This window comes from Gambusia affinis, linkage group LG06 (assembly GCF_019740435.1).
Source record: "Gambusia affinis linkage group LG06, SWU_Gaff_1.0, whole genome shotgun sequence".
NCBI classification, from domain to species: domain Eukaryota; kingdom Metazoa; phylum Chordata; class Actinopteri; order Cyprinodontiformes; family Poeciliidae; genus Gambusia; species Gambusia affinis.
The window spans coordinates 6,524,626-6,546,780 of NC_057873.1; the positions used below are offsets into that span (position 1 = coordinate 6,524,626).

General features: G+C 36.2%; 2 protein-coding genes across 3 annotated transcripts; one reads left to right on the top strand and one right to left on the bottom strand.

Moving 5' to 3' along the window:
* Positions 1–22: 22 nt before the first annotated feature.
* Positions 23–6,356, bottom strand: trpc6b (transient receptor potential cation channel, subfamily C, member 6b). The gene is made up of 12 exons (XM_044120338.1): positions 6,346–6,356; positions 5,489–6,260; positions 5,219–5,404; positions 4,619–4,783; positions 4,281–4,497; positions 3,399–3,617; positions 2,916–3,180; positions 2,651–2,846; positions 2,100–2,300; positions 1,862–1,918; positions 838–913; positions 23–740 (listed from the first exon to the last, which is right to left on the bottom strand). Exons 1-12 carry the CDS (start codon positions 6,354–6,356, stop codon positions 589–591), a joined length of 2,517 nt encoding a protein of 838 aa, XP_043976273.1. The 3' UTR covers positions 23–588.
* Positions 6,357–10,139: 3,783 nt separating this feature from the next.
* cep126 (centrosomal protein 126) lies at positions 10,140–20,214 on the top strand. Of its 2 annotated transcripts, none has more exons than XM_044120442.1 (11): positions 10,140–10,473; positions 11,092–11,211; positions 11,741–11,886; positions 11,971–12,073; positions 12,323–12,455; positions 14,430–16,203; positions 17,320–17,423; positions 17,737–17,806; positions 19,213–19,392; positions 19,494–19,558; positions 19,649–20,214. In XM_044120442.1, the coding sequence occupies exons 1-11, from the start codon at positions 10,439–10,441 to the stop codon at positions 19,718–19,720; spliced, it is 2,802 nt and encodes a 933-aa protein (XP_043976377.1). In that variant the 5' UTR covers positions 10,140–10,438; the 3' UTR covers positions 19,721–20,214. The 2 variants fall into 2 exon arrangements, with proteins under 2 accessions (XP_043976377.1, XP_043976378.1); XM_044120443.1 differs by having other exon boundaries at positions 14,430–16,197.
* Positions 20,215–22,155: the final 1,941 nt, after the last annotated feature.

Here is a 22,155-nt window from a genome sequence, read left to right on the forward strand (position 1 = left end):
TAACTCATCTTTATTCCGTGAAGCGAAGGTAACCAACATTGATGATTATGACATTCATTAAACAGCATGCTCAGGTAAAACTTTACTTTATTGCAGTACAATTTTAAAATGTAATGACTCCTCTAAACATCGAGCCAAAGCTCATTAACTTTACAGTTAAACTAAATGGAAAAATTAAAGCGTAATTATTACCAAAAAGCTTTGTTCTTTGATTGCATGAATTGCAGCCCAAACAGAAATAATCAAACTAATTTCCTTGTTTTACATGAACACCTCACTAGTCTACAACACTTTATCAAAAATGGAACACAAAATTGCATCTGTAAAGTCATTATTTGTGAACAGCCACACACTCAGAACCGACAAAGGGAAAATATACTACCTTAGTGCCACCATGTGGTTAACTGAACAGATACAGCTGAAGAAGACGAAGTTTCCGAATAAAATGGTCATATTTAAGCCAAACAGTAATTCATAGGCCTCTTTAGAAAATAGAACTGAACACTGTAGGTTTTAAAACTTACCTGTGCAACAAATATATGAGACTGCATTATGTACAACTTATCTGTTTCTATTATATACATGTTTTTAAGAAATGACATCCGCTCTCTGCTCTTCTTTCTGCACAACCTCTCCCAGCTGCCTGATAAGATCTGCCAGTGTGTTTAAATCATGGTTCCCTCTTTCCAGCAGCTCGTAGCGAAGACTCGAGATGTCCTGTTTGATTTCTCTCAGTTCACCTTTGGGTCAAGTAAGTTATGTATTTATTTACTTTTTGGCAATTCCATAATCTAGAGATAAAAAAAAAACAAAAAACTGCGTTTTCAGGAAACGTACCTTCGTTCACTTCGTCGTTATCTTTATCTCTCTGTGCTTTAAATATGTATCTTTTGATGAGGCAGTTCATTACTTTCTGCAGAAAAAAAAAGGTTCAAGTATTAGATTACATTAATGACCCATCAACTTGTTTAAACAGGAATATGGTTGGGGTGAACACATGTAATTTTCCATTTGATTTGATAAACATGCTTAATTAAAAAAAAACAACTCAATGTATGTATTTGAAACATTGGTTGATTCAGATGTGAACCCAGATGTGAACCCCTTGTAAAGTTGTGTAAAAAGACAGTTGTTTCTTTGTACAGTAACAAATATAACTTTTTTTAATCTAACATTTAACTTGAGTTCTCTTATTCAGGTGGAAAATCTTGTTAAGAAATAAACTTTTACTTAACGTTATGAATACTGCAACATTTTCATTAAGTTTCCTGGTATTGCATAGAGTTTCAGATTGCCCAACAATCCAACAAGATTCCCATGGGTTCTGGGATGGAAAACGGCCCACAGCATCTCAGATTCTCCACCATATCCAGTGGTGAGCATAGGATGCTTTTGACACAATATTATTCACACAATAAATTCCCATAATATTCCTCAGTTTCATTTGAATGGCACATTTTGAATTGAGGCCAGGATAAATGAATTTCTGTATCACATATTTATTCCCCGGAAGAAATAGTTATGACTTACTATTGAAAAGTTGCCAGATGCTCTGATAGCCTAAAAATGTAAAGTGTAAATTGCAAAATTGCTTCTGTTATATACTTTTTAGAAGAATTGTGAGGAGATGAAGCCAAAACACAGTTTTAGTTTATACTACTACAATAAAATACTATACTTTTGAGACTTTCTGCACATCTTTCTATCAAGAAATGTGGATGCTGTTTTATGAAGTTTGTTAGGAAACACACTAATATTCAGAGAATTAGATGCTGAGATAATTCTTTATGTATGTGTGAAAAATTTCAAATATGTAGTTAAGAAATGACCATCTGTAGTCAGGCAATGAAAAATGCTTTACTTGATGACGTGTAGGTTGAACAGATGAGTCCTCCTTCAGTCCTCCGTGTTCCCTTAACTGTAGTATCAGTACGAATGAAAAGCAGAAAATAAGACTTTTATTCCACTTTAATTGCGTTTACAGAACTTTGTAATATCTACAAACCCAGAGCAAAACCAGGGTACAATGGGACATTAAGCAAATTTAGATTTGCCTAAGGTGATATATGAAGAATGTCATTTTGTAGAAGATGTCTTACATTTTTAAGATCCATGTCATTGTTTGAATTCTCTTTGCTTTTTCTTGACGATCCGATCAATGTCTTTATCCCGAGTAGGAAGGACACCACAGATTTGGGGCTGGGTACGAGGTTGAAGGGTACAGGCAGAGTCCTGCCATGTTCAAAGTAGGAAAACCACAGCTTGGCTCGGGCAAATTTCCACTCCACGTCAGCATCATCCTGAAGTATCAGATAAGAGAGGGCACTCAGAGGTTAGAAATAAAAAACTACAAAGGACAGATGAAAATTTACAAAGGAAATGGATTGTATTCCACAATAATTCATGAAAGACAAAGTCAAGCAGTAATTAAAACACGTTTGGGGTGGTGTGGTGTCACAGGGGTAAAGCACAACCCATGTATGGAGGACATAGTCCTCGACACTACCTTCCCAATTTCAAGCCTGGCCTTTTGACTTTTACTGCATGCTTTCCCCCTCTCTCATTACCTACTCTTCTCTCTAACCACTTTCAAATAACGGCTGTTAAAGGCAATAAAACCTTAAAAAAACATGTTGTGTTTGAGTCATACCTCGATTTCCTGGAAGGAGCTGTTGAACATGGCTATGAGCATGTTCAGCAGAACAATCACCATGATGATGTTGTACACCCCATACAGAACATAGCCGATGTTCTCAATGAACTTATGGTTGATGTTTAATACCACAGATTTTACTTCTGATAGTCCGAAGATGGCCCAGAATAATGTTTTAAAACTTTCTTCAACCCTGGAGGAAAAGAGAAATCAATAATAATATACAAACTATTGTCGCAGCCTATAAGTGTGTTTCACTTACGTTGTAAAGGCAACGTTGTGTTTGGCTCCAAGGTAGTATGAATATAGATCGAACATTCCCACCATGAAAGCGACAAACACCGTTATGAAAATCACCATGAACTGAAAAATGTCTTTCACCGTTCTTCCCAGAGAGATCTGCAACGGCCCAAACCTCTCGTTGGCAGGCAGGATGTATGCAATGCGGGAAAAACTCAGAACGATGGCAATCGCATAGAGACCTTCGGAGATAAGCTGAGGGTCTGAGGGCATCCAGTGAATTCTTGCTGAAAATATATAAAGATGGTGTTATCTAGAGAAGCTTAGGTGATGTAAACATTCATCCTATCTATTTTACTAAAAGTGTAAGAAAAGGAAACTAATGAAAGCCATAGTAGCCCCCAAGAATTCAATGGTTTATTATATTATTATATTATATATATTGTTTATTATATTAAATACCAACAGAATATCTAAATGCATACAATTTTGGATGTATACTTACCCAGCTGAAAATATTGTACCTCAGAAGGCAAGGTCATGTTGAATGGATGCTTGTCAATGTAGCACTGTGCAGAATGTGCATGCCAGAAAGCCATTAATCTTGCGATGAAAGAGGTCATAAAAATGGCCAAAATACTAAAATCCAGAAGGTTCCACGGTTCTAAGATGTACTCCTGGATGTCCTGTGACCAAATATCTTTACATTCCTCCCATATCTTACCTGTAGGGGGGGTGGGAAATCATGATTTGTTGTGCTGAGAGTGACAATGAACAAAACAATAAAGCACACTAGGGTATTCATCCTGAATTGTATAATGTATAGGATTAAAACGTTTGATGAAAACAAGCCACATGGCAGCAAAAAACTGTTTTTGCGGTTATTTTATAATTTCAATACTTTAACACACATAAGTTTTTAAGGCAAGATGCTGAAACAACATACAATTATAGCAAATTTGGAAATTAAGGATTTTGTGCAAAAAATGTTACTTATGGTGGAGTTTCTCTAATTAAAGCTTAATTAGAGAAACTCTGCCATCTATTAGGTCTGTGTTTAATTACTAAACACAGACCTAATGGATACATACACCAAAATGCATATTTCATTTCTTTAGCAAGATGCAGAGAAACAATAGTTTAACAGAATAATGCAAGAAGCTTGTTGATGGCTCCAAAAATAAATTTTCTGTATTTGCTAGAGGACAATTTTTTATAAGTGATGGTTCGGGTACTGTTGAGCCCATCTGTATACTTTGGTGGAGATACAACTAGAATTAGATTTGTACTAGTACGCTAATCTACTGTTTTTTAATTTTGATAGGCAGTTACTGTATACCAGTAAACTTAGAAACATTTTGTCAGGTAAAATGTGTCTAAACAATACCTATAACCCAGAAAAAGATAAGAATCTCCATCCAGGTGAAACGGGTGGTCTTCATCCGGAAAACCTGTGAGGGATAATCGTGGGTGGTCATGTTCGGCAGCAGTGATGTTCCTGCGAAGCGGTCTGCTGCGTTTAGAACCAGCAAACAGAGGAATATGATGAAGGAAGCTGCATGAGCCACAAACTTCAGGAAGGGTCCACGCATGAGTTTCCCCAACTGCAATAAAAATGTCATTTTGAGAAGCATCAATTTGCAACATAAACTGTAAATATTTCTTATTTAAAAAAACAAAACATTCTCAAAGTTATAATAATGTGTAAGAGGGTTACCAACTAACCTTACTTGATGGTGCTATCCAGTAAATAAAAGCTAGGACAGGTAACCCAACAGCTACACCGAAGACAAAAAGAACTTTAACTGCAACTGTTTGCTGATGCAGTCCAGTCAGGTTCTCATACCAGATTGATCGAAGATGCTGCTGGCAGTTTGGATGGGCCACAAACTGCAAAAAATTAGGCAAATGTTTATGCTTATCCATGCATTTCCTAGAAGTTTTATGAGGTAAAAAAATTAGCACAAAAAAGCACATCACTATTATGACTGATTTTTTTCCCCCCCTCCCTACTGGCACTTTCCAACCACTCAGACTGAATCTGAGTTGGTATTTGAGGAAATTAGTGGGGAAGGCTCAATCTCTAGATGTGCAAAGCACACAAAGTACAGTTTTGATGTAGGGTGGCTAAAAAACGCACACCACACTTTTCAGATGTTTATTTGTAAAAATGTTGAAAACCTCCTCACATTTCCTCACACTTCACAATTATGCATGTCTTTATGTTGCAACAAGACAAAATGAAATTTGAAGACATTATGTCAATTGGCTAATGAGGTTGAAAATAGAAAAGAAAAATAAATTGGAGGCTTGAAAATTATTTACCTTTTTAACTTCATATTTTATTGCCAGCTTTAACCTGATCAGGTTTGGTTTAGCAGAGGTTGCTGTGTTAGCAAAGGATTCCATGTCACCATTTAGGACCGCCTCCACTTCCTCCGTGTTCCGACACAAATCCAAGAGTCCCACCACAAAGTCCTTACACTGCATGGACAATTTCTTGTACTCATTCTGAAACAGACACATTACATTTTCATTTAAGACATAGTATGTAGAAATTATACTTCGGACGAGACAAAAATTGTATTTTTGTACCTTGAACTCTTTCTCTGTGTTGGCCAGAACTGCGAGCTCATTGCTCAGCTCCAAAGCTGCCATCACAGGATCCTGACTCGAAAGGCAAAGATACGCTGGGCTTGCAAGGCCTTTGTAAGCACTGATACGAGACTGAGAGTGGCAGAAAGTGTCAAGCCTCTGCTGCTCAATGCAGGCCCTGCACTGACAGAAGTAGTCATGGGGACGCTCGATATGGGCCCCCCTCAAAAGTAGCATGTGTACTATCTCGTACTCGTGACACTGAGAAGCCAGGATAATAGGAGTGATTTCATGAGAGAAACGCGTGCCATCCTCATGGTAGGAGAAAAAGTCATCCCATGTCTCGTCATGCCTGGGGTTGTTCGTCAACCTCTGACCATCTGCAAAGGCCTCGTGGCTTAAAATTGCTTCCACTATGCGGATGTACCCTTTACTGATGGCTAACAGCAAAGCATCCCCCACTTTTGCAAGTTCTTTCTTCTTAAGCAAAAGCTTGACCACTTCTAAGTGCTCACTTGCGACTGCCAGCTGCAGTGCGTTCTGCCCCATGTAGTTGACGCAGTTGATGTTGAGGTGTGGAAGCTCCTCCAGCATCCGCCTCACTTCGGGAATGTTGCCGTATTCCGCAGCTTCTAGGAACACCTCCTCAGTAATGGAGAGGCAGGAGGAAGGGTGAGCTTGGAACAGGTAACCAGCTCCCCGAGCTGTTTGTCTCCGATGTTTGGCTCCAACATGCCCCGTCATCATCAAGGCTCTCCTTTCACTGATCCATCTGAAGACGGATGAACACGCATGTGATGTTTTAGTAAGAAAGATGCAAACAGAGACTGCATCTGGCCTTGTCAAAGTTTTCATACCTACTGAGCATTTTGTCATTTCAACACTTCACACAAAGGTGCTATATGTGTATTTTGCATAATAGAATAACACATTTTATAATGTAATTATGAAACAGAAGCAAGATAATGCAAGGCTTTTAACATTTTTTGGATGTGACAACTAGACAACAGGAACATATACTGCCTAACCTGATACTAATACCAATATTTAGTATTTAAGTGTCTTCAAACTTCTGACCCCTTGGCATTTTTATGGTTTTTCTTGTGAATTATTTTGTAAAAACCCAAGATAGACTTTAGAAAAAGTTTATATGTAGCTACAAAATACTCTAGACCTGAAATGATTAATTGTATTAATCGGAATTAATTTTTGAAATAACCACCAACTAATTTAGTGATTGGTTAATTTTTAACTGTAATATACAGACTCCAGAAAGGCAATTTTCTAAAAGAAAAACATATACAGTGCAGTAATTAAGTGAAAATTGTAAAAAAAAATAAATAAATAAATAAAATAAAAAAATAAATCAAATAAAATTATGTAAAAATTTTGCATTTAAGATTTAAAAAAGAAGCCTCTACCTATGTCATACTTTTTCCATCTCTGCATGGTGGATCAAACAAAACCCTGTGAGATGCTCTTTGGAGAAAAAACACCATCACAAGAACAAAGGTACACCTCAGAAAGGTCAGCAATAAAGCAGGGCAAGATTACGAAACAACATCTCAAACTCTGTTTTCTGACAAACTTCTGAGATCTAACCAAAACAGCTGTTTTTACTGTAGGCTATTTGCTAATTAGATCTACAGGAAAGGCCCATTTTTCATACACAATTCTTTACATTAGTATAACACATGAAAATTTCAATAAATATGTTGAAGATTGTGGTCATAATTCCACAATTCAGAGATAAAATATTAGTTTAATCCCAGCCTGCGTTTGTTGGAAGGCTGAGATTGTACCTCAGTTAGGTCTTATTATAACTCACACCAGGTTTACATGTGTGATGCCACCCACAGGTTCATCGTCTGCTCTTTCATCTGACGGGATAATATTATAATCCTCTCCAAATAAAGAGACATTTATTTATTTATTTTAGATTTATTTGATCAGGGACAAATCATAAAACATTGTTACCTTTAAAGCAATTGTCCTGACTATAGGCCTTTAGCTGGAGGCTAATTTGTAAACCCAGTCTCTTGTTAGGCATTTGGAAGTCAACATTTAAAACTAATAAAATATAAAAATCTATTTTAAACTAACAGTATAACACTTCAATTACAAAAATAGCAACAGATAAAAAACGTATTTATGTTTACATATTTGTCTCTCTTTGAGGCTTTTTTCTTTTCACAAGAAATGTAAAGGTTCTACAACTTAGAATAATTTTATTACCATTTACTTTTCTGTAATATAAAGGAGAAATTATGTCCTTTTTTGACATGCCAATTTTTTTAATTATTTTATACAGGAATCATACATCAGTGGCTATTTTCAACACTAATCCTATCTTGTGCTACTGTCAAATAACTAAAATGACCCTGTTCATTAAATTGCATTTAAATAACATGTTTATCTCTGGAGCTAATTTCTTTAGCACAATTGCTGCAGATGACAAACGAGAAAATCGCCTGTTTATTTAGTAATAATTAGTGTTAACTTTATTCTGAGCCATTAACCAACATCATGTGCATGCAAGAAATACATATTAATAATTTTATTGTACTGGTAAATATGTTTCTTCTTGTGTGGTTTTAGGTACATACCTGAGAAAAATCTAAGTTACAAATGTTGCCCATTATTCAGAAAAGGTAGTCCTAAACCTTAAAATTAAATAAAATCTTTATAATCCAAAAAATATCTCATAAGAATGGATGAAAATCTGCATTGATTCCTATAAAACAGAGAAAGGTACTTGCCTGGATTTTTGAGACTGACTCAAAGTGAGAGTCCTGCTGCGTTTTATCATGATGACAGGGATCCAGAGATGTTCATCAGGATATGATGACTCTGACTGTAAAAGGAAATAAAACTAAATATATGCATTGTTGGATTTAACATAAGTGCATTAATATTGTGCTAGATTAACAAGATTGCTTTGCGGAGTAAAAAAAAAAAAAAATGAAGGATTAATCTATTGAAATAATCCAGCAGAATATTCCACTCACCTTGGAAAAGCCTGATCCACTAAATAAATAATGTCACATCATTTATATATTAAATCATATAAGAGCAAAATTGTATCCAAACATTTGCCAGCTGGACCTCAAGGAGGAACTGCTTCAGGTTTGCTTCAGTACCACCAGTTAGACTGTCACGGTGTGCCAAATACCTATGGTTCTCATAGTGCTTGTGTTTGTCAGCCTAGGGGGTGGGTTTTGAGCAGATTTATAGGTGTGTCCTACATCAGGATTATTCCCTGTCCTTTATTTTCAATAAACGCCCCTTTAAGCCTCTGCAAAACAAAATAGGGCGGTGGGTTTTTGAGGTAAAAGAGGATTCTATCAAAATTGAAATAAAATTATGCACTTAACTTACATCAAATGCATCTAACTATTCAGATTTTATCCACCTCTGGTTTTAGATGGAAGTCTGCCTGAGTGTGTGAATACAGCTGGTGCAATGTCCTAAAATGCTACCCCATGTTCTGAGGACAGCAAACGAATGGAAAAGCGGATTTTCCCAAATCCTCTTAACTCACGATGCACTCAAAAATAAAAGGTAAAAGGCTACCGACACACCTACGCTTCCAAACTAAGCAATGAAAGCAATCAGCTCCATCAGTGTAAAAGAAGTGTATATATAGACTGACTGAAACTACTTGGAAACATTAATTTAAATCAAAGCTCCTCGATGGGGGTCAACAAGTAAGCACAAATACTACTCTATCTAGTATTTTACTCATAGATGGTTATAGGGTACAGACACCCAACTAGGAAGTGTTATTTTTATGTTGAGTACTTAAAATCACAAAGCACAGTGGTGTCTCCAGAAAGTATTTTTTAAGGAGGAACCAAAACAAAAGCCTATGAAAGATTTGTATTTTTTTTTCAGGAGGTTTAGTGTGCTGCAAATAGCCAAAACACATAATACAGAGGTTCGTCAACATAAATGTTCTACTTTCAAAAATAATCAAAGTGTATTTATTGCAATAAATCAATACAAAAAATGAAATTCAAAGGCTTTAAAAATTACTTATATGTACTTACTTATTTACAGTGTTTATTAATTTTGAAATCAGTTAGGGCTTAAGCTAATGAAAAAACACAAAATTTAGGAAAATTTAAGAAATGTCATGATCCATATCAGACCCAACAATAGAGTTTCACAGACTGATCATCTACATACAACACTGCAAGATAATGCAGCTATAATAGGAGGACATTTGTTTCAAAAATGCTTCTAATTTCATTATTCGTCTTGCAAGTTTATGAAAAAACTGAATTTGATGTTTTTATTACCTGCAGGCCTTAATAATTGAAATAAAAAAAAGAACTGCTTGAAATATTTCACCGTGCTAGCAATAAATCCATGTTTCACTTTCTAACTTGCATTGCTGATCAACTCCGTCAGCTGTTAAACGGCACCTTTAAAGTTGGTGTATTTTACTTGTTAAAAACATTATTTACGTGTATAATTGAAACGTATTATTCAATTTATTGGTAAGAATTGAGTGGATATGTGTTTTTATCTTTTCAATACCTTTTTGTTTCCAGGTTACTTGTGTTAAATGACGTTTTGTCTTCGTTTAAGTGCTGCCTTTACTTACCCTTTTTAGTGTACGTAAAGGCAGCACGTGGTTGTTAAGGAACTGCGTCCCGCGGTTGCTATCATGGAGGGACTATACACAGAGCGCAAGCGGAAACTCACAGCTATCTCTACCAAATGACTTTTTTCGTATAGTTTTTGAATCAACCTCTGAGATTCAGTTGTAGATAATGGTAGAACATATCGCTAGTTGGATTTGAATATTGTAATCTCGCCGTGAAAACGGATGAGTGAATCAAAATTTAACGGCGTGACGAAGAGAAAAAAGGCAGCGGCTCACTTTTGCTCAGAGCTGTACCTGAAGCTGTCCGTACGAACATCATAAACCAGGATTCTGGGAGGATGCAGAATCCACAAGCAAACTTCTCCTATCTACTGTATCCTCAAATTACTTATTTTATTAATCTCATAAATACTGGGAACTCTGCGGCGCACAACACATGACGTGTTGAGGTGAAGCTTGCAATTAGTGTAAACGTTATGTAAACGAGTCTGTTTAATTCATTAGCTTATTCATTATGTTCTCTACTCGCAAGTATATGAAATGTAATTTACAAAGTTACATAGTAAAATATTAATAGCAATATGTTTGGTTTATTTTGCGTGTCATAGGGAAAACAGGTGTTTATTTTTCAAAGACATATTTTCACCATGTTATTCACATTTATAAATGTCATTGTTCCAAATTAAATATTTAATTAAATTTTAATATTGTAAGCTAAATAACTAGACTCAGACTAAACTTTTAGGTGGAAACTAAATATTTATCTTGTGAAGAAAATATTTAGCTTGGAACTATGACATTTCTAAATGTCTGAATAACACAGTGAAAATATGATTTTGAAAAATCAACACCCATTTTTCTCTCTCTCTCTCTTTGACAGGCTAAATATAGCTACCTGTTAATCTTTTACTTCGTAACTTTACAAACAGCAACCCATACAGGATGACACCCATGTTGTCACGCCTTTCTCCTTAACATGGTACTTCTCTAGAAATTCCAGGTTTGGATATACTGGAAATCTCGAAAATGAGCGGCAACATTTGATCCAGCAGCAGAAGTTGTGCAAAGCCCGAGCTCGGAAATATTTGGTGGAGACCAATCAACGGAGAAAGTCAGTTCCCCTCTTTGTTTTCATTTCTTTTTTTTTTTTCTTGTCCTTTGTTGACAAGATGTTTGCAGGTTGCAACACAGAACTTTCCGGAAAGACTCCGATTACAGCACCAAGCCCAGCCTCTCACCCTGGAAGATGTCACTGTTGCACTACATAACCTATCAGTCATTAGTACAAGATCTGGATGGTGTTGACTGACAGCTTCTGGTGACCTGATTTTGAGTTTGCCAGATGTAGATTTAGATCTTTCACTTTTCTGAAGCTGGAAAGGTCATTCTATATGAGTCTAATCTGTTAAACACATAGGTTTCCTTATCAGCAAAAACTAAATGTGTGAGGTTCTGTTTTTGAACCAATAAGCAATGCTTAAAATCTCAAAATATATAATGATTTTTGAAATATTTATTTATTAATGACTATCATGAAACATATCTGAAGGGACAGAGTCAGGTTTCTGTTTCTAAAATGTGTCTGCAATCAATTCAACATGTGAGAATGTTCCTCACCTGGATTTTCTGCTGCTGCTCAGGGCTTCGGAGGAGCGGAGGAAGCAATGGGACATTCAGGAGCAGCTCCTGAGAGACAACATCCTGCAACAGCGCAGGCAGCAGGTAGAGGAGGCAACGCAGCGCTACCAGAGAGCCCATCTGCCTCCTTCTCAGAGATTCAGGCCAAGTTGGTGTCATGTTTCACACTCATGTAAATTTTGAGATAACAATTTATTGACAAACTTTACACAATGTTTTGTTTTTATTATAGTTAACAAAAGAAAAAACAGAAATATGGAGGAGGCACTTGGTCAAATCCAAGTGGATTGGTATACCCAGAGCTCCTCAGTGGTGTCACCCACTGACACTCCCAGGTAAAAAGGCTGACTGTAAATTTCTCATACTTTATACACATAATAAAACGATGTTGGTAGGAGTTTGTCCCACAATCGGTGGGTTGACACAATACCATATGTAGGATGTTACTTTTTTTAAACACATTTTTGCGTCTTTATTGCCTTTTTACCAGCTATAAGGGTATAGCTGGTAAAAAGTATTCAGTATTCAGTATTCAGTATTTTTTCTGTTTTTTTTATTTTTATTATTATTATTTTTGGAAAAAGTCGCCCTCTATCTACAAAGCCTTCCACAGTTTCTAAATCTTCTCCCCGCCGAACGCTCACTGCTGAGGAGGCCTACACTAAACTGCTTCAGGAGCACCGCATCAGGAAGGATCTGGAAATTCACAGTTTTGAGGTATTTATGTCATTTTATTTCAACAGCTTAGGTGTGGGTTACAGAGCCGTTTTACTTAATCTGCTGGGGTCAAAGTATTTCTGTGCTATGTTTATTTGTTGTGGTTCAGTTTTATAAGTTTGTATCTTGTTTCCGAGCTCTTGAATTTGCTTATTCTGCATGTTAGCACAGATTACATTAAAAACTGGCTGTTTTATGTTGAAGTGAAGGGGGAGGGAGACAAAAATGCGTATCTCTAAAACTCATCAATTCTGTAATGTGAAATCAAATAGATTTTCTTACAGGCTGCAGTCATCAAATTTGCTTAAATAGTCATATTTGTTGGCTTTAACCTGTAAATACAGTTTTAGTCTATGTATTAATTTGCTGTGTGAGTTTCCACAATAGTTCCATTCTCAACAAATGTAATTATTTTGAATAATGTTTTAAGTTGAGATTGCATTAATTTCAATTAATTAATTACATACATATTAATGCATTAGTAGTGTGTATTCTGATATGCCCATTGACCTGGCACCTAAATGTCATCCGCAAACAAAAAGTCTTGCTTATTATGTCGATATACTGTTTTTGATTAAAATGTGATTAGTTAACTATTGACCCTGCAACTAACTATATAAAATATTGTGATTGATTCCCACCACTTGTCTTAATATAATAAAAACAATTTTCTTTGAGGTCAGGAAATCATCTCTATTTGGATTTAAATACATCTTGTTCAATTTAAATGAGTTAAAATATACTGGGAATTCAAATGTTCCATTTAGAACTAACTATATAAAATATTGTGATTGATTCCCACCACTTGTCTTAATATAATAAAAACAATTTTCTTTGAGGTCAGGAAATCATCTCTATTTGGATTTAAATACATCTTGTTCAATTTAAATGAGTTAAAATATACTGGGAATTCAAATGTTCCATTTAGTATTAATAGTGTACTCATGCAGCACCGCTAGGGGGAGGTTAAGTACAGCTTTGCATCATTCGCACTCTTGGATGCCAACAACCTTCTACTAATTATGACTACATTTTCCCTGCAAATGTATTCATTTTACTTTGTTTTATATTTTCTGGCAGCAAAATTCAGCAGGATTTATTTATTTATTTATTTATTTATTATTTTTTTTTTTACATTTTCTACAAATAAAAAATGGAAAGGTGTTATGTGCTTTGGTATAACTTCAGGATTCCCAATGTCATTGAGGAAGAGGCTTGGTACAACACAAGATAAAACAGAAATATTATGGAGACACACACTTTGAACCAATTAACCTGAATTTTTGTACCCAGAGAGAATCCACATGTAGCAGAAATATGCAAACCCTAAGCAGGAAAAAACCAGACCTGTTCTCGAATCCTGTACTTCCTTTCTGTAAGGCAGCAGAGGTTATGTCTAATAATTATAATAATCAGTTTGATTTATAATGCCTTTATATCTCCAATTAAAATCTCAAATGGCACAAAGTTCTGAAAGCTATTGGTTGAACTAGAGTTTATTTTGGGGTGGGGGGTTGGAGTAAAGGATCTCAAAGTATAATTCAAATGTGTAGTATAGTACTTTATAAATCCACTAGGGAGCAGCACTCTGGCCTTGGCTCAGTGTATTTTGTAGTACAAGTTGTTTATGTAACTTTTTTTGTTATGTTTGTGAAGCACAATTAGCATTTAAAAACCCTGGATCAAGAGTGTCTTGATCAAAATGTTTATTTAATAGATTTTTTACTTTTCAGAATAACTGAACTTTTTATCTGCTTTTCTTGTTCACACACTTGAAAATATATTTTTAGAATAATTTTTCTATTTTACTTTCTTTCACTGAATCAAAACATCACTGAATACTTTTCACCACAGATAGACTGAGTATATGTGGCTCTAAATCCAATTTACTTCATATGATTGTAACATTTTTGTAACATTTTGATCTATTATTTCTTTTTTACTCAATACTTCCTTTTTGCCTCTGTATTGCAGACATGCCAGCTGTCTGATACCAGTATTTCTGAAAGCCTTTTAAGCAAGGACAGCTTGGAGAATGAAAACTCAGACCAAAGCATATTTAGTCCACGGAGTCCGTATTCATCATTTTTTCTCGACTATGAGAAACTAAAGAAGCGGCAGGATTTAACCCCAACATCAGCCCCGACTTCAGTCTCGGCAATGATGCTTCAGGATCAAAATCCAGCCCTTCTTGAAAAACTTAACAAACACAAACAAGAAAGTAGGGCAGATTTTGAGTGGTCTCATAATAATATGGATGTTTTTCAAACTTCCCCAATTTTCCCATCTGAAAAACAAACACCTGACTCATTAGCTGTTTCTACACTTCCTAATGAAGACTCAAAGCACTTTGAGGCAAAATCCATGATAAATACTCAAACCCACAACATTCTGGACACAAATGAAGTTGATGCTGATGATACTAAAGTGGAAGATTTAGATGTCACAGAAGAAAATTTGTTAAACTGTAGATCTCAAATTATTAAAGGTGACAGTCAGTTGACTTATCCATCAGCTAAAAACATTCCTTTCTCTTCTGAAAGTGTATTGGAGACGCCGATGAAAGGAAGTGTTGCTAATAATTTCTTAAATGATGAAGTCCTTTTGCATACAGTAAAAGAAAACCTCCAGCGGTTATCTGAGAAAGTAGCCTCTATTTCCATAAATAACCTCAACAAAGTCTCAAACCTAATGTACCAAACAGAGAAACCCATCAATGCAGCATCAACATCATCGACATGCTTATCCAATAATCAGTCAGAGACAGAGAAGTGTGACCATCTAAAAGAAGAAGACAAAGAAACACCCGACTCAATGATCGCTACATATTCAGTAAGCAACAACAGATTACTTAAAGGAATCCTCAAAAAAAAGTCCAAGTATTCTTCAGAAGATTTGTGTTTGTATGACTCAGGCCATTTGATTTTGTCAAAACAAGTAGCGTTAGCCATAAGAGACAGTATTGAATTGACCAGAGCAAAAACAAAAGATGTGGTGGTCAGTAGCAGCACGAAAAAAAAGCTTCGCTGGTTTGATGAAGTCCATCCAGAAAAGGAGTCCAAAGAGCAAGACACAGCAAACCAGGAGAAACTCATGTCCCACCCAACAAACATCTCCATGGACCACCAACTAAGTCTCACTCTAGAAAATGAGTCTTCAAAGTCTGGACCCAGAATGGCCCCAGCAGCCTTTCTTGGTTATCGTCTTACAAAAGAAGCATGGGCAGATGTTCAGGTTCAAGTTAACTTGGCCCAGGAGCGACCAGACGAGTTCAGGGCGCTGTGTATCAGCACCAGGACCCGTGGGTCAAAGGTCCCTCGGAGAGATTGTAATGCCAGACTCAGTAGGGGTCCTGTTTCCTCACGGGTAAGAAAGGGCACCATTATACGACCTCAATCTGCCATCGAGGTGATTAAGATTGGTAAAACCCAGGGGAAGATCATGGTGCCCCGCCCACCTCCTCGGACAGAGCTGACGGAAGAAAATAACGCTAAACAAGCCCCCGTCACAGAGGAGGCTCCATACAGGAACAATTCAGTGGAGACGTACCCCTGCCCTATCTGCCTGTTTTTAGACTGCAATGTGAATGGTGCATCCAGTTCAGGACCTCAAGAGATTCACAACAACAACAATGGAAGAGGGAAGATGAATGAGAAAGGCCTCTGTTTACACATCACACCCACAGATGAAGAGATTGCACAGCTCTGGGATGGAGTCCGCAGTGCCTTAAACACAAAGGATGGTAAATGTATGTTTTATTATGTGGTCATGTTACAGCTACAAATGTCAATGTGCTTTTTAATGGATTATTCTGATAGACTGTTGCAAGGTGCTACAAGTGAAAGGAAAATAATAACTGGATCCTGTATTCAGTCTTTCTGAGTCTATACTTTGTAGAACCACCCTTCACTGCTATTACAGATATGTATTTGGAGTATGCCTTTGCCAGTTTAGCAGGACAGAGTACTAGGTTCATACTAAGAAAACATGAAAAATATTTTTAAATTATTTTTTCAATTTTTGCTTTAAGGATCTCTACAGTTTTATCCCTAAGCTATCCAGTGTTCTTCTTCGTCTTCATTATGCTGTTTGTTCACCAATGTACCAAACCTCTGAGGTCTATAACAAAAAGCGATATAAAATATCCAAGGAGGATCAAAAATATTTCTAAGAGGCGATGTATCTACTGTTCAATCAAGTGTTTTTTTCAGGCTTGTTTATTTCTAAACAGTAGATTTGAATTTCACATAAATATACTCACAAATAGCCTGAGAAAATATATTTAAACTGGTCTTCTATTTGTTCACAGTATCATATCATATGTTTTTAGATATTCAACTATACGAGCTATTAGATATTCAGCTATTTAAAAGACTTACAAAGAATGTTTAAGTCATGAAAAATCACGTAAAATAGGCTTACTTTAAAACAGAAGTCTTCTGAAAGTATAAAGTATGAACCTCCATCCATTTAACTTTCATGTTTATGCAACTCAGTTTTGCCGTGGGCATTGATATACCTTTGTATTATCAAATATGCTGGTTTCTGTTTTTTAACAACAGGCATAGTTTAATAAATTTTTGATAAATAGAACGAAACACAGTTTATGCTTTTGTTTCCTACAAGAAAGAAGTCAAAAGGTTAACTTACCACTTGTCACGGTGGTATGTGCAACATTCTTAGATAACTCTGATGTATTATAGCCAGCAATTCTTTCACTTCTTTATTGAGTAGATTGTTGATGCTGAATTTATTAACTGTGTTACATTTAACGGCACCTGAGTAAATCAATGTGTTCCTGAACAATAGCTGCAATACCTTGTCCTTTTAGTGTTACTAAAATAAGGTAAATGTCTTCTTTTAGCCAAACCTGTCCTTCAAAAGCATGCCCCGGAGAGCAGGCAAGTCTACAGGAACAGCAGACAACCTCCTGTCGCAGGAAGCAGGAGATTTCTTCAGACCTCTCAGGTGAATTTTTGCACAGGTCTGCAGTTGCCCTGTGGGGAGGGAAAGTGAGCATAATTATTAAAGATCTGAGAGTTGGTAGGTTTAAACTTGTTTTGCTGTCTCTTTAATGCCAAACATTGTCTAAGTGAAGTTGATTAACAGACACTTCTTGTTAGTCAAGACAGTCTTGTTGATCTTGAGTTGTACTAAAAAAATAAGCACAGACACATATCTGCTGGTTTCACCTCTGTTGATCCCTAGAATCTAAAAGTTGCAATGTCAAGCTTATCTGGAACATGATGATGTAACACAAAGTTGTTTTGGTTTTTTGTAGCCTACAAAGCAGAACACTGAGCTAATCAGACCAGGTCCAAGGAAACGGAATGCAATTTCTCGAAATGAAGGTACAACTTTCTGTATATTTATACTTAATTTAGTTCCTGATTAGGGTACACATTTCATTACTTGATAAAGTAACATCTGTTTACATATTCATATACTTCTACTATACAAACCCTACATGTCTTGTGACAAACACCACATGAGAGTTCTTATCACTATCTCCAACCAATTGCTTTCTTCTAAAGAGTTTTGACTCTCTGTAGCCCCTGTGGAGTTACACAATGCATGTTGGTCTTCATTATTTTTCCTTTTTACTGTTAAATTAGTTCAGTTTTTGCAATTGGTCAATTATTCCCCTTAGTTTTGGATACTGTACATCTGGAAGGATTTTTGCTCCTTTTTACTTTTGAACAGTTGTTTTGATGAGTAACTATAGCAGGAAGGTATCATTTTTACAACTTGAAGCAGCTGATTAGCATCTTGCAAGCTCAGCTAATAATGTTCTATGATCCCAAAGCCCAGAGGAGTTAAAAAGGAAGCTTCATTAATGCAGAGCAGGACAAAAAAGCAGAGAGACAAAGAGAAAGTTTTAACCATCGCATCCAACGATCATAATGTGTGAGGATCAAATTCCCTACTCCAACGTCTCTCCGACCAGCTTTCTAACCATATGGTCAGACAGAGATTTAAAGAGTAGCAGGAAAAGCAAATGATGTGGATTAGTAGAGCTTGTCACAAAATATTGTGTCATCCAGGAAATGTTACTGAGCAATATATTTAGCTAGATTTCGTAGTTTTCAACTTTTTTTTCAGTTTAGTCTTTTTTTTTTTCTTTTGAGCAAACATTTTGGGCCCAATATGGCTCCATAGAATATCAATTTTTCTGCCTGCAAGAAAATTTTATGAGTTACAGCAGCATTTACTTCCCTCCAGGATCAATAAAATATTTTAAAATTTAATTTAATATTTTAGGCTCTTAGCTGAGATGGATATAATGTTTTTGCTGTGGCACAATATTCTTTCCTTCTGTGAATGATGAGCTGAACAGTTCAAATATCTGCTCAACTTTCTCCCACACATGCATGTTATGTTCTCTGGTCTTTACGGTGCTGTTTGTTTACTAATGTTCACTAAGAAACCCCCGAGGCCTTCGCCGAACAGCTGCATTTATACTGAGATTAAATTACACACAGGCACACTAAGTAATTAGGACACTTCTGAAAGCAATTGGTTGCAGTGGAACAACAAACTAAATTCATGTGCACCACCACATTTTTCAGGTGTTTACTTGTTAAATATTGTAGAAACCATGCATCCTGTTCCCTCAGCTTCACAAAAATCCCATCAAAAATACATTTAGGCTTGCGGGTTTTAATGTTAGAACATGTGAATGAGCTATGAAGGCTTTTGCAAAGTGCTGCAGGTAGAAACCTATGATTCAATAAAACTGTTGTGCATTGGTTTGCAGGTTTTGAGCGTGTGGCCCAGTTTCCCGTAGCTGAAGTGTATCCTAACGGCTCTTTAAAGCAGAATCAGCCTGTGCCCCAAATACAGATGCCTGAAAGAGTCCAGGGGGGGCTCAGCAGTCTTTCTTTAGAAGAGAAGAAAATCATGCTCTCTCTGGACAGGCTCAACCACCAGCTGCACTGTGAGTAATATGGAGGCTATTTGCATGAGACTTTGGCTGTTTGAGTACAATTTGATTTTGGCATATACATCTCACGATACCCTTTGCTATTACATGTGTAGGTTTGAAGACCAATCGGCAAAGCAAAACTGACAACAATGGTCATATAGCTGTTGGTACGCCCCTTGTAAGTGTATTTGAAAGTTTTTGTTTGCCTCAACACCAAAATTGAGTTTGTTGGAAGTGTTTATGTCTTACTTTGTTGCTCTGTTTTCAGACCAAAGAGTCAAATAATCACAAGCATCAGGCATCGTCTGCAAACCTGCTTCATTACCAGAAGAAAACTTAGCATGTTTAATTCTTCAGTCTCACCATTGTTTGCACAAAACTTCTTATTACCAAAAATGTATTTTAACAAAGGTGCTCAGTGGAGTTTCTCAAAAAAAGAAATGATGAAGCAACATTAACTTAATGTGACCAAATCTGAACCCTGAATTTAGTTTTGGGTAAAACAGCACTGTCAAAAAAGCCTTGTTTTTTGTTATACAACAATCAGGGAGTTAAAGTTGATGCCTATATTGATTCATTTCTAAAACCCAAATACCATATGCACCCATACCTTCCAAATGTAAGGTATTACTTTCTAAAAAATACATATAACTTACTGCATTTCTATGTATTTCCTAAAGCTCTTATGTTTAAAAGTATAATTTGTAGTCAACGCGCAGTTAGCTGACTGGGTTAAGTCTGCTTGGCACTATCCTTAACTACTTATAGGGCGATTAATAAATCGACTGTGCCCTGGTAAAGATGTTTAAATAAAGCGTTGCAGTGATGAAGGTGTGTTTGTCTTTGTTTTATGGCTCCAGAATAGATGATTATGTGTTCTGGGCCCACTTGCTCAGCAAGAAGAGCCTCCTTATTTTTTCAAAGTGGACTGAACTCTACTTTTAAGTCTCATCCTATTTATTAATACCTTTAATTTAAAACGACATCAAAAGATGACACACTGTATTTATTTCATTTCGCTTGTGGGGCTGCGCACTTCTTTGCTTTTAATTACAAGCTTTTCTGTCCTCTTCATTCAACAATGGGTGCACCAGGGGGGAAGAAGCTGCAGGGATTATTCATGTGTGGTAGTTGCCCCTCCTTCAGTAGCATGTCTGGTTTTGCCCCTTACTGAGCCTGCTAGGACTTGCTCCAAGAAGTGTTAAAAAGTTCTTTTCAACACGAGTGCAACTTTTTTTCCCCATTGGTTAAACTGCAGGTTCTTTGAGTGATCCGAGAAGAAGCTATAAATAACAACATGACAGCAGTCTCTCACTGCCATATAAGGTCATTCATATTCCTCCTTTCTTTAATCGTAAAGCAGAACTGAGATCAGTTATAAAAACACTTTAAATCACAAGTTGTGTTCAAAGAGATCAGTATCCGATCTACTGTTTTTTAATCAGAGAATGACACTGATGTAACTTAATTATGAAGAATAAACTTGTTGAATAGCTAAGTATTGAATTCTAGCACTTTTCAAATAGTGGAAATATTCAACAAAATTTTTTAATTTGAATTGCTGTTTATCTTTACTTGAAATGTTTTAAGTGCAATACAATACATCCATGTCATTTCTGCTATTTTTACTGGGGAGTTTAAGTGTAAATGAGGACATACATAGCTAATTTGTCCAAACAATTAAAATAAATAGCACTTAATAAAAGTTCCATCTGTTCTGTGACAGATCTGACCTGAATTTGGTTGGGCTGTTTCCGTTAATGTGAATCTTAGCCAGTCTAACAGTTAAAAACTTAACAAGAAAGGGCGTGAATAATAGATTTCTATAGGTGCAGGTACAAGCCTGTATAGTGGTTTGTTGTGAGGCCTACACCCTGAAAAATGCGATTTCAGTCAGATCTGGCCTTTCCTTTCAATGTTATTCATAAATTTGTGTTGATCTGTCACATAAAATCAATATAAAAAGGGACATTGTGAACAATCTCAAGTGGCTTAAATGCTTTTGGAAGGCATTTTACGTCACTGTTTGTTTTTCATATGTTATAAATAAGAACATGCTGCAAATAGATCCAAATATGCTACGGTCTAGTTCTTGTGTTTTATCTAAAACAGCCAGGAGGGGGCGCCCTAATTCATATCTACTGATGTAACTTTCTTCTGACTCCACCAGACAAAAGTATTTGTATATTCCGGACAAAAATAGTGAAATATCCCAGATAAATTATGATTCTAATTAATACATCCAATCACAAAAACCTTTCCACTGATATCCTGCAACACTGATAATCACAGAGGTGGGTTCCAGGCGAGGGGCAGATGTTGACCACAAGTGGGCAAACTCTTCTAAGTGGGTGGTCTTTTTAGAGCTACACTGCCTGTTCACGACTATCTCTTAATGTGTCCAAGAGCGGTACAATGGCATGAAAATGACCACTTTCAACCATACCATGGGGAATTTATAGACTGGCCACAACTGGGCACAAAATGTTTAGTTAAGAATTACTACTGTATAGTCATTACTGCATTAACCTTCATGGTAATTTTGGAATTATATGATTTATATAATTATATAAGATCTACTAATAACCATGCTGCTATTCAATATGTTTCAGAGTTCAACTTTAATTAAAAGTACTGAAGTAAAACATTTTATGTATTAGTCCTTGGAGACAGTGATTGGGTAAATTAAGAATTTAAATCTGAAATTTGCATCAGTTCACAGATATGTTAATGTAGCTAAAATTATACAAGCAACTCTGAGGCTCTTTGCATTTG

Excerpts from the sequence above, each read along its gene's own strand:
- trpc6b (XM_044120338.1), bottom strand. Across the intron at positions 4,498-4,618 it reads GGATAGCACCATCAAGTAAG|TTGGGGAAACTCATGCGTGG; the intron begins GTTAGTTGGTAA and ends TTTTTATTGCAG. Across the intron at positions 3,181-3,398 it reads GGTACAATATTTTCAGCTGG|CAAGAATTCACTGGATGCCC; the intron begins GTAAGTATACAT and ends ATATATTTTCAG.
- cep126 (XM_044120442.1), top strand. The coding sequence starts at position 10,439 with ATGCAGAATCCACAAGCAAACTTCTCCTATCTACT. Across the intron at positions 11,887-11,970 it reads TTCTCAGAGATTCAGGCCAA|TTAACAAAAGAAAAAACAGA; the intron begins GTTGGTGTCATG and ends TTTTTATTATAG. Across the intron at positions 12,074-12,322 it reads TCACCCACTGACACTCCCAG|TCGCCCTCTATCTACAAAGC; the intron begins GTAAAAAGGCTG and ends TTTTGGAAAAAG.